Below are 12,588 nucleotides of genomic sequence, written 5' to 3'. Positions count from 1 at the left end.
TCACAGCCTGACAGAGCTCAAGAAGAGTTTGGACAGTGCTCCGAGATGGTTGTGGTGTCTGATCCTTGTGGGTGCCTTCCAGCCCAGGAGATTCTGTGATTCTAAGTGGTACTGCAGGGCTGGTTCTGCTCAGGGAGTTTCTTGCTAAGAAAGCCGTTGCTGCTGGGGTCAGCACTGGCTGTGTTCAGAGGCTGTCAGCAGAGATGGCTTTATTGGGTGACGAGGAGGAACTCTGGCTCTTGGGAGCAGCCTGAAGAGGGACTGTTGTTCAGAGAGGTAAAGCTTGGCTGCACATGGGCAGCTCTCAGTACTTTGTGAATTCTCTGTAGAACTCCTGTCTCTGAGGCTGGGCACTGTGCTGGCTGTTCTCTCCTACAGAGCCCAGGAGATCAGAGCCAAGCTGGACCAGCTGGAACAAATTCTTACTTCTCTGTAATCCCTGGAGATCCTTCTGCCTGCAGGAAGACAGTCCCCATACAACACAAGCAACCCCAGCTCTCTTGGGCTGTGCTGTTACACTCGTTACGTGTTCCCATTTTCCCTACACTGCCCAGGGAAGAAGTGCCCACCCCCAGCATGGGCTCTGCTGGGGACAGTGAGGTCCCTGCTGTGTGACAGGGACCACAGGTAGCCATGCCTGGCCCTGTGAAATGGTGTGTTAGTTCATTTTCTTCTGTTCTAACAAGTCTCCATATTTACTGAGCTCTTTCCTTCCAAACTAAGGCCATAATAGTTTTTGTTCTTCAAATGTGAAAGTGCCTGGTCTTTGGGACTCCTTTGAAGAGTTAATCTCCAGTTGGTCCTGCACAGCTCATTGCACTTCAAAAAGGAGGTTGGTTCCTTGGTTTAGGGACACCCAGCGAGGTGGGACTGATTGCTGATGCCACATTATGAGTTTTCTCTGCTACTTGACTTGTTAATTGGCTGTGCTAATTGACTGGGGGGTTTTTGCAACAGCTACACAGATACTCAGCAGCACTCATTAGATTCTGTTCATTGTGGGGAAGGGCCCAGGGCAGAGGGAGACCCTCAGCACCACGTTGTGACCACAGAAGGAGCCTGCACAAGATCCCATAATGAAACAAACAGTTAAATGTGACTCACCAGTGCTTTTCCCACTGGCATGTTCTCACTGGTGTGTTCTGCTGCTCCTCCTCCTCTCCCTTGAGCCATGCACTGTCTGTGCAGCGAGTCCCTTTCTCCTTGCTTGTCCAGCCTAGACTTCTAAAAACCCCTTAACTCCAGTTTAGCATTACTGTGCTCTGATTAAGATACAAATATTTTTTAGTCACAGAGGTAAAGTTCCAGTGCCCAGATGTTTAACACTTTTTAGATTTGGCATTTTTCTCTGCTAGATCATCATAGCTTCTACAGTCACCCTGCCAAGCAGAATAAAGGGGGACAGTGATCCTTTATTTAGTGCTGAATCCCATGTGCTGCTGGACTGAGTGGTGAACCCAAGTGAGTGATTACACCGTACCAATATAACCTAGTTGAAAGTATGGAGTAATTTTAAGAGTAAAGTGATGGAGCAGTAAAATAAAAGCTTACTTAATGTGCACTGTGGTGTGTTTGAGCACAGCATGGAAGAGGTAAAAGGCTTTAACTTGGCTGATAGTAGGGATCCATGGATACAGCTACACTTCTGCAGGGAAGCTTATGGAGTGGCAGGTCCTCTGTGGAGCCCTGGTACTGCTGCCTGCACTCCTTGCTCCTGCTGGGCAGGAAAACACGTTGGTTTGGAGATCCTTTGTGGCTGTGCAAACGGATGTGTTTCACTGTGCTTGCCGTGGGCTTTGTTGTGTTTGCCACGTTGCTGTGGGCTCATGGCACCAACCATGCTGGGGCTGCTGGGGCCATCTGACAGGTGGGGTGACTGCTCAGGGAGGTCAGTCTGTACCCCAGGCTGTGTCAGGCAGAAGAGGGGGGAAATGCCCCACCAAGCTGACCAAAAATCAAGAGGAGGAAATCCTCCTCTTACACTGATGTCATAGCTGAGCTAAAGACACTGATCCCCATTCAGAACAAACCAGGCTCATAAACATCTGGAGCTGTTTTGTATCTGTCTGCCCCACACAGGTGTGGTGAAGGGTTGGTTGTTGCTGGGATGAAGTGATGGGGTGTAGGGAACAAACGTATATGAAACCAAGCTTTGTCAGTCTCCCTTCACTTGGATCATTGGGTCTCTTGGTTTTGTTGGCTGTAACAGGATCCTGGGTGCAGTTAGGAATCAGGAAACAGCAGCAGGAAGAACCAGGTGTGTGCTCACATCTAGTCCATGTTAGAGTTGCTGTATTAAGGCTTTGGTTTCTAACAGCTCATGCATTGACTCTGTGTTTAGTTCTGCCCCTTTGTCCCCATCACGACCTGTACCTGCTTACTGAGCCCTGACCTTCCAGAGGAGATGCCAGCAGGGCCTGCTGCCCTGCATCCTCATTGCTGTGAGGTCTGTGGAGTCTGCCCTGGAGAGCAGAGCTGTCTGAAAAGGAAATAAATCAGAATATGCCCCAAGCCATATAGTGTGGGGCACATGGGGGACAGTGTGGGGCAGTGGTTGTCTGTGTGCCTCAGAGACCTGACAGAGCACGTGGGATGTGTCAGTGCATGGGGGTGTCTGATTCTGATTGAGCAATGTGGTTGCAGTGCTTGCCTTTCACCACAGAGTTTCTAAAGTGATGTTTTCTTCTTCCTACAGACAATTTTAGGTACACGTGTGACATTTGTGGGAAAAAATATAAATACTATAGCTGCTTCCAAGAGCACAGAGACCTACATGCCGTGGATGGTGAGTAATATTTTGACACTCAGACACCTGAACTAGGCTGAGAAGTCTTCAAGGAAGCCCAGTGTGGTTCTGCAGGAGCGTGTGGCCTGTGGTGTGCAGGACACGGCCCTGCACGGATGGCCTGGCTTTGCATGGAGGCACAGTCTACAGGCACTGCAGGAAGGAGTTTGCTGTGCCTCATTCTCTCTGTGTGCATCAAAACAGCCCCCTGTGCTGGGCCCTGGGGACCTTGCAGTCCTGTCTACAGTGAGGTTCATGGTTAGGATGGAGATCCTGGGACTGAGTGCCTCAAGGTAAATGGTCAGCCTGATTATTTGCTGGGAAGGAGTTTGGGTTTTTTTTGTTTCTGAATTTACAGGTTTGTTCCCAACATACTTCTGTGTGCAGTATTTCAGATTTCAGAGTTGGGAAATGTTGTTTCATTCTTGTTAATCATTGTGATAGTGAACTGATGAAGTTGTCAGTGGCCCTTACAGGCCAATTTTTCCTCTGTGACTGTAGATGTGGCCTAGGCTGGTGGCACTTGGGCAGAAGCAGACATCCCCTGCCAGAAGCAGTGTTTCTTTATTCTGCATTGGTGGAACTGAAGTATCAACATGCTGGCTTTCCCCCTGCTCACTGAACATCTAAAGCTCCTCACCTCAGAGCCCACAGATACTCCAGACCTCCCCTGTGTGTGCCTGTCAGTACTGCTCCTCAGTTGGCCAAGGAAAGTTCTAGAAAGAGGCTGCTTGGAGAGCAGCAGGTTTGACTGGCTGGGCTGTCTCAGAAAAGCGAGTGGTTTTTCACAATACATGGTTGTCCAAAAAAAATGGCTGTGCTTACCTGGAACATGTGGACATCTGAACGTGCTCTAAGCACAGCTGGTGTTCTCCTGCAGGGCACTACTGCCAGCTCCCTTCTTCCTGTGGGGAGCCAGAAGGAAATTAGTGGCACTGAGAGTCACTGTGAGGGGAGCGTGGCTGCTTCAGTCAGAAATGTCTCAGGGAGCTCTGCCGAGGGCCATGAGAGGGCTTGGAAATGGCTCCATGTGTGTGCAAGGACTGTCCCAGCTCCTCCCTGGGGCTGCTGTGTCCCAGCACACCCAGGGGTGAGGCCGTGTCAGGGTCAGAACAAAGGCCTTGAGCATCTGTGTGTATTAGGGCTGGGCATGCTCAACCAGGTCCTGTGAGGATGCTGCTGGGAAGAGGAGGGACTGGGGCACAAAGCCTGGTTTATTCAGTGGGGCTGAAATGTGCTGAAGCAGTATGTGAAATGCAGGAGGAAAACAAGACCATTTAAGAGGATTTAATTTCTGTTTTGTTTCTTCCCCTCCTTCTTCTATTCTGTGTTAGTTTTTAGTGTGGAAGGGGCCCCAGAAAACCGGGCAGGTAAGCCGAGCTCCTTTGTGTGCTTTATTTCACAAACCTTTTCAAGCATTCAGTAGTTCAGACACGGCAGGTCGATTCTGAACTTGTAAGAGTCAAAGGAGTCTTGTCATCCTCTCTCCCTCCCCAGTGTCTACAGCCAGGAGGTTGATGCCCAGCCCTAGCAGATACCAGGCTTTTGTTGCACATACACTTGGTCAGGCTTCAGAAAATCAAAGAAGCAGGTGTTTCATGTCTTTGGTGATCTTGTAAATTGTTCAAGGCATAAAACAAGTTCTTCTCCAAAGTGGGTTGGGTTGTGATTGTTGCTAGCTGTGCTGTTAGCTGGTAAGAGTCCCAGGTCAGTATTTGTTAGGTGACTTGCCTGCAGACTGCATTGCTGTGCCCACTGTCAGCCAGTACAGCAGCATTAGAGGGGAGACTCCCAGGAACAAAATCAGGAAATATGGATCAGTCATTCAATGGATTCATGGATCATCAATGAGCTCATTCAGTTCTTCTCTGTGTTTTTTAACCATTAATACCCACAAGGCCTGTTAGTGGGCTGGGAGCAGGGTGATCCTGGGGCGCCTGAGGAGGAGGAGGAGGGACAAGTCAGACAGAGGGGTCACTGGTTTGTAATTGCTGTCTTCCAGTCCCGTTACAGATGGAAATGTGATTACAGGTGCAGGAGCATTCAGTGCCCGTGCAGCTGTAGAAGGCAAAGCTGAGGTGTTGTCAGCTGTCCTCTGGCTCTGTTCTCTTGCAGACCCCTACGACCAGGCCGTCATCGCCGCCGACGAGGTGAAGGAGGAGGAGCCCGAACCCTTCCAGAAGATTGGGCCAAGTAAGAGTTATTATAGTTTCAAATAAAAGAGAAAGCACAGGTGGTCACAGCTGCCTTTAGCTGGAGTACCTCTAGGAAAAGCAGGAAGCACTGCATTACACAGAGGGGTTGGAATTTGGGTGCTCACAGATATGTTCAGGCTCAAAGGAGCATCAAACGCCAACAGCCCTGGCCCTGAGAACTGCAGCTTTGTGATGTGTTCTGCTCAAGAGCTCTGCAAGGAGAAGAGGAAGGGAGTTCACGGGAAAAGCAATCTGGCAGGGATAAGAGAGGGCTTGAAGGTGCACTGAGAGCTGGCAGGTGATTCATTCACACTGCCTTTGTGGTGGGTCTTCAAACAGAGCACAAGGAAACACAGTCAGCACCAGATTTTGCCAAAGCATTTCTCTGAATTGTCCATTTTGGAAACAAGTGATTACCTGTGGATTTTCCTTTGGGTTGCAGCTTGCTGCCAGTTCTGCACTCCCAGCACTGGCAAGAGGAGGTGGTGTCAGTGCGTGGTTATACTCCACTATTTCCAGGATCCCCAAGGCAGGGATGAACACAGTTACTCCAGAAAAGCCCCTTCTCCTGCAAGAGAACTCCACAATCCCAGTATAAAAGTTCTCTAATACGTGAACTTGACTGCTTTTTTCCTGGTTTGACTGTTCCTGTTGTCCACACATCCCAGACTTCCTCTAGCCAGAGGACAGAACTGTGTCATCCATAATAGACTTTAGGACTGGATGCTCTCCCTTGTTTTGCATTACTTGATGTAATTTTGGGGTAATCTTCTGCAGCTTGTTCAGTTCTGCTGGACTTTTTATGCATGGTCCATCCCTTTGTCTTGAACTGTTTCCTTTCTTGCGAAAAGGATGTGTGGATTACAGGGCAGGCGAGTTCCACATGCATGAGGAATGTTTGTGTCACCTGGCCAGTTTCTCTGTAAAAAGTCAAGAAACTGGCATTGTGTGAGAGGGCTGCCCTCCTTCCTGACCTTTGTCCTTGTTCATTTGACAGAAACTGGCAATTACACCTGTGAGTTCTGTGGCAAGCAGTACAAGTACTACACTCCCTACCAAGAGCACGTGGCTCTGCACGCCCCCATCAGTGAGTATCTGCTGCAGGGCTGGCCCGGTGCACACTGGCACCTCCAGGGGCTGTGGGGAGCACCAGGCTGGCAGGAGAGACTTCACTCTTGGGGATCCTTCCACTGGAGCTGTGGGATTGCAGCGGCAGGACATGGATCGTGTGCACCAGGGCACTGTAAAGCTGAGCTAGGATCCCCTCTCACAGGGACACTGTTAGGTCTGTGTGAGGAATGAGACAACTCTTTGTAGAAATTAAAACAATTTATTAAAACAGAAAAATTGAAAAATTGCAAAAATTAACAAAATATAAAAATTTGGGATCCTAGTGGCTCAGGAGGTATGCCCCAGGAGCGCAGGGATTCAGGAACTTCAGGCTTAGGCAGCTCTGAACCTCAGGTAGAAAAAAAAAACTTGCAGTGCTAGGCTGGTCAAAAAGAAATATATATATTTCTAAAGGCCCCTGAAAAGGAGTAGGTTTCTCCAGCACTGAACTTAGCAAGCTGGAGGGGAAGGGGAAAAATGAGAGGGGGGGGGCGTGTCTTTCTCTTGCACCTTTATAGCTTTTGCTCCGCCCACAGTCTGCCCACAGTTTAAGGTGATTGGTGTTTTCCCTTTGACAGATTATCTCTGTCCACCAATGGCTCCTCCTTGTCAGAGGGGTGGTATTAGTTGAGATAAGAGTCATGGAGCTTATGGGGGTATGGCTATGGGGGCTGGGCTGTTTGTTGCAACTGGGGTTTTTAAAATCTGCCTTGAAACCAAGGTACAAGTAAAACATAAAAAAATACATCCAACACATCTTAAAACACTTGTAAAAGTATACAGTAAACACAGGAAGACCATAAAAACTTGATCTGTGTACCTGGGCTGATGGGTTAATTTTAACATTCAATTTAAAAATATTAAGCTCAAATTAATTAAAGCACTTAATATGCAAAGACCAAGCACAAATAGGGATTTCATGTATGACAGTCTGGAATGTCACTGAGCTCCTACCCCAGCCCATGGAATTCTACACATGTTCCTTGTGGGGTTGATGGTTTAGGCTCTTGTTTAGCTGAAGTGATGCACAACATTTTTATACTCCCCTAAATAATAACTGAACATACATGTCAGGGAAAAAGCATCTTTCTGAAGAGCTTCTGGGGAATTATTTCAAGCAGTGAGTTAAAAATGAGTTTCCAAATCATGTAAATAACTTCAACAGCTTGCTACTAAATCACAGTCAATAAACAATTTGTTTCAGGGAGCTCAGGACAAGGCAGTTGTCAGCAAACTGCACAGCACTGAGGTGTGTGTTTGCTGTGCTCCCAGACAGAGGGGAGGCTTTAACGAGCACTTCATTGTAACTCAGTGCAAAATCTGACTGAACTAGTTGACAGAAATTTTTGCTACTTGCTGGATTTGAATACTTTCGAAGTGTGCAGAGAAGTTCTTTACATCTGAACTTCCTGCTCCTTTTCTTGGGATGGGGGGCAGGAGGGATGAGCTGAGCTCATCAGCCTGCAGCTGCAGCCGGCAGGGGGCGCGTCCACCCCAAAATCCCCTGGAATTGGGTTGTCAAGGGATTATAATGAGGCACCCTTGGGGGTATGGGAACGTGGTCCACCAGACTGTCACTTTTAAGGTTTGGTGGCTCTTGACAGCTGCCATGCAGGTTCTCTGAAGTTTGGATGTGGACCAGGATCATAGCAGAAGATGCAGGGCATAAAATACAAGTCCAACACCATCATCACAAAATTAATCTTGTTATCTGCCATCTGCTGAAGGAACTGCCCCAGTGCTTATGATTGCACACATAACAGTTATTCCTAGGGTCCCCTGCCTCTGGAAGCTCCACCTCTTCACTGAGGTGTTTTCAGCCCTCAGCAAAGCCACTGGTGACCAGCAGTGGGTCCATCTCCTGCCACAGAGGGTCCCTTGGACACCAGGGCTCTGGGGTCTGTGCTCCCCCTGCAGAGAGCTCAGGAGCAGTGTGCTGTGAGCACTGGGGCTTTGCTCAGCTGGACCTAATTCTGACCTTCCCAGTGCTTCCCATTTCAAGGGGATTTATTGCCACTGATGTCTTTCCACCTTCCCAACCATTTGTAGCAATAGCTGAGCTGCCGGTTCGAGCCCAGGCTGTCCAGCAGAAAAGAAACCCCAGCTGTGTTTCTCTGGGAGGTGTGTGCCTGCAGCGAGCCCTGCAGTTCCAGTGGCCCCCACAGGCCCTGCCCCTCTCCTGGCAGGGGCAGCTCAAGCTCCTGCCTGGTGCTGTGTGGCTCCTGGGAGCCAGCTCTAGAGGAGGAGGCATGTTCTGAGTGCTGGGCTTGAAGCCATTCTTGCACCATGGTTTCTGCAGCAAAAGAAAAGCTGCCCCTGCTGCAGACTGCATCAGCAGTCCCTGAGCTGTGCAGATGGGTTTCCAGTCCTTTCAAGTATCTTTAACTATGAGGACAGTTAAGATCAGGTCAAGATAGTATTTTCAAAAGGTTTAACCCCCTCCCCATAAACTTTTCTTTTTCCTTTTTTTTTTTAACCTTTTTTTTCCCTCTCCTAGTTCCCATGACCAGTAAGATTTATGATTTACAATGACAAGCCACTAACCCTGATTAGGATACAGGAGAGGGTATGATGAGCTCCCAAGGCAGGCTGGCCAGTACATCCTCCCACCTTTCTACTGCTCAGACTCTGCTCTTCCCAAAATCCAAGGTCCTGTGAGGCAGCTGTTAACACACCTGACTCTTGAAAAGCACAGCTGGCTTTTCTTGGGTCTTTGCAGTCAGGAGAAGTAAAGCTGAGACTGTGTCTTTACCCTGGTCTCGTTCTTCTGGTTATAAGGCAAATGCTGAAAATTTAGTCACAATGGGAATGGGTGAGGAAACCCCTTCTGCATCCCCAGTTCCGCTTTCTGGGTCTCTGCTTGAGTGCAAGCTTCCCTTCCAGAGCCTGTGTTTCTGGTTCTCTGTCAAAATGGATAAAAATTCATTGGAAATGGGCTAAAACAAGGAATGATATCCTGCAGCTTCAGTAGGATCTTGCAGGATAATTTCTGGTCAGTGCTGCTGGAGAGCTGCTGTCTGGCAAAGAGCTCTGCTGTGGGGTTCCCTGGAATTGTTAATGCCAAATGTCTCCCTCCAAAATTCCCTTTTTTGAGTGAGGAGTAGGGGCTTTTTCATAAGATTAGAACTGGGCTATGACTCTTTAAAAATAATGTTCTTATGTTGTTTCTGTCAACGTATTCACTCTTTCAAAGAAGACTGTCAGAGGCAGTTTCCAAAAAAAAAAAAAGTGGATTGTAGGCACATTCATTGTCCCAGTTTTAGAAACATTTCTGAATGGAGGTTCATGGGGGAAGGTTCAGAGATGTTTCTGTCCTCCTTCAGGCTCTGGCTGCTCTGTAAGATGGAACTGATTGAACCACGTTTGCTGGGGCTGGGCTGTTGGGATTGCTCAGAAGGATGGAGAGAGACTGTTCAGGGCATGAAGTGGAAGAACAGGGGGAATGGCTTCACAGTGTTAGAGGATGGGGTTAGATGGGATTTTGGGAAGAAATTCCTGATATCCACTTAGGAATTGGGTGGTGAGGCCCTGGCACAGCCTGCCCAGAGCAGCTGGGGCTGCCCCTGGATCCCTGGAAGTGTCCAAGGCCAGGCTGGACACTGGGGCTTGGAGCAGCCTGGGACAGTGGAAGGTGTCCCTGCCCATGGCAGGGGGTTTAACAAGATGATCTTTAAGGTCTCTTCCAACTCAAACCAGTCTGGGATTCTGTGGCTCTGAGTTTTGCACCACTGTCATCTCTGGACTTCCTAGAGAAACACCTTCTGTAGGACTGCCTTGATTGAATTGCACACAGATATGCTTCAGAGAAACATTGAACCTTGCTTTTGAGTGACAGCAAATACAGCAATCTCACAAGGTAATTATTTTGATGAATTATTGCCTCCACTAAATTAAGACTAAAATTAGCCAGCTGTAGCTTTCAGACACTGGATCCTATTTATAACCTTGTCTGCACAGTGAAGGAGGACTAAGTTACCAAGTTTCTGTCCTTTCTAGACCTGGCAGAGCCTTCTCTCCAGTCCCTGGTTAAATCAAAGAAGTGACTTGTGTTTCCATGGTAAGCTCTGCTGTTCTCAGGCCCTGGTTATCCTTTTGTCTCCTCCTCCGAGTGTTCTCCTGTCTGTTCTCCACCCTCGGCCAGGGCAGGCACCAGCACTGGGTCAGGAAGGAGCTGATCCCCTTGGAAATGCTGATTTCCACCCAAGGAGTCCCTCAGCCCTCTGAGGAACAGTGTCACCCTCGGAGCTCCTCTGCAGCCGTGCTGCCCAAGCACAGCAGTGCCCGAGCTTTTCCTGCTGCGAGGCTGGAGCCCTCGCTGTTCTCAGCATCTCCTGCAGCTCGTGTGTCCTTCAGTCCAGCCTGGGCCGTTCCCAGGGCTGCAGCACAGAGCCCTGAGCCGACTGACTGCAGACCATGCAGTGAGAATCACCCTCCACACACTGCAGCTCCCACTGGGACGTGTCTGCGCTGCCTTCTGACAGGGCTTGAGAAGCTCCACAGCAGCAGTTATGAGGTCAGCTGCCCACAATGCTGTCTCCAGTCTTGCTGCAGATTTTGAGGGAGGAGGTTTTTGTGGCCATTCAGCAACTCAGGATTTTCATTTTTAGAAACTTCTTGGCCTTTTCATCAGCCTGAGGCCATGAGTTCCACAGGGAAGGTGACTTTTCCAGAGTAGAGCAGAGGAGCTGTGTGATGGTCTCTACCTGTGCTGCTCAGCCTTCAGAGGGAATTTGGCATCTGATGAGCTACAGACTGAACATTATTTTCCCAATGAGCTATTAGCTTCTCCAGACTGCTGGAGCTGATATTCCTTTGTCTGTCTTGCACTGCTGGCTCAGACTCTCTCTCTGCCTAGTGTCAGATGGAGCAGCCTTCTCTGTGGGGTCCCAATTTGAAGACATACTGTTTGTTTAATTTAGGAGGAAGAAGAAGAAGTTTTGGAGGTCATCATAGCATTGAGACTTTGGTCTTCAGGTCCCAGAGCAATATCTGGGCTGCAGAGGATGTGCAGTGATGCTCTTTGTGTCTGGCACTGAAGAGTTGCTGATGGCTGTTCTCATGGCACTGATGGGGAATAAAGCAGCCATTGGTGGGAATGGCCCTCATGGGAAGCAGATGATCCGCAAGCAGGAAATTTTCATGTCTGACTACATTTGTGCTGGCAGTTTGGCAGCAGCTGGAGGAGGATTATCCATGGAGATTGAAAGGGAGCACAGAGAGCAAAATAAGCCTCCTGCCTATTTATCTGGCCAGAGCCCAAGCAGAGGAGAAGTATCCTGACCTAAACTGTGAGAAAACCAGTGCATCATCTCCTGCAGAACTGTGCTGGCATGTGAGGAAATGTCAGCTTGGGCTGTGTGTCAGAGCAAGTGATTCAAAACCCCTGGAATTACAACCCCCTCTGAATGTACACACCCCCAGTCCCCAGTGCTGCTGCTGAAGGTGAGAGCCAGTCAAGGTCTGTAAGGTCTCCTGGGGTTTTGGAAAAGAGCATCCCGTCCAGCCTGGGGGACTTCTCTCCTCGCCTGTTTCAGAGTCAGGCTGGGGTGCTGCCATGGCATTCCCCTGAGAGCTGCTCAGGGTGGATGAGTACTTCTCAGTTACTCTGTGTAGGATGGGCAGGTGCTGCTGTTGTCCCTCCATCTGTGGGCATCCCACAGTAGAAATCACTGGTAGGGAGGTAGGGCTGTGGGTTATGTGAACCTCCTTTGTTAGCAATTCTTTATGGCAGCTGGTTGGAGTGGGACTGGGGCTTCAGGACCCATATCCAAATTTCCATAGAAGAGGCCCCTTGGGAATGAAGGGGGTTCTTAGAAAGTTTCTCCATTTTGGTAAAGGTTTATTTAATCCATGTGGTCCAGACAAAGGGCTGTCCTCCTGAAGGTGTTTCAGATGACTTTTGGCATTGAAAATTCCTGGTGATCCTCACTGTGTGTTGCAGAGACCAAAATATAGATGCATTCAAAGAGCACATCCCAGTAATACTCAGAATTTCTCTGCATGTCACCACTATGGAGATGGGACCAAAGGCCTTTACTCACTCTGCCTCCTAATTCCATTCCACTCCAAACAGTGCCCTTTCCTTTGTATTTGGTTGAAGAGACAAGGAATGTAGCTGGAGATCACTAGGATTTATTCAAGGCTCAAGAAACAAAGATGTAAATATCTCCCTCCTCAGAGCTCTGAGTAGTTTAGAAACTGCTCCCCAAATTCAGTCCCTAGAAATGGAGGCCAGAGCTGCAGGTGCCCCCAGCCGGGCCGTGGCAATCACACAGTGCTCCTGGATGGATGGGCTGATTCCTGCTGCAGGAGGAGTGGGTTGGTCACGTGGCAGTTAAAGGTGTGGAAGGGAATTCACCAGCTTCCCCAGTGTCCCCTCGGGTGAGGGGGGAGCCCAGCTGTGTCCTGCGGGCTCGGTGCAGGGATGGTGAGCGTGGCTGTCAGACAGCAGCTCCAGCAGGCCCCGCTCTGGGAGCTCCCTGGCTGTGCAGGCACTAG

The 12,588-nt window shown here is 49.2% G+C and overlaps 1 protein-coding gene across 4 annotated transcripts in view; it reads left to right on the top strand.

Annotated features, from left to right (window-relative positions):
* The window catches only part of ZNF618 (zinc finger protein 618), a 133,610-nt gene that overhangs the window by 91,729 nt on the left and 29,293 nt on the right, over positions 1-12,588 (top strand). For all 4 annotated transcript variants that reach the window (XM_069032099.1, XM_069032098.1, XM_069032097.1 and 1 more), the window contains 3 exons: positions 2,696-2,785; positions 4,901-4,978; positions 5,978-6,067. In XM_069032099.1, the coding sequence (XP_068888200.1) occupies positions 2,696-2,785; positions 4,901-4,978; positions 5,978-6,067 (258 nt within the window). The remainder of the gene's footprint in view (positions 1-2,695; positions 2,786-4,900; positions 4,979-5,977; positions 6,068-12,588) is intronic.

The sequence above is a fragment of the Aphelocoma coerulescens genome, chromosome 17, assembly GCF_041296385.1.
Source record: "Aphelocoma coerulescens isolate FSJ_1873_10779 chromosome 17, UR_Acoe_1.0, whole genome shotgun sequence".
Taxonomy (NCBI): Eukaryota; Metazoa; Chordata; class Aves; order Passeriformes; family Corvidae; genus Aphelocoma; species Aphelocoma coerulescens.
The sequence above is the reverse complement of the archived record's forward strand: the minus strand, read 5'-3'. Positions and strand labels throughout refer to the sequence as shown.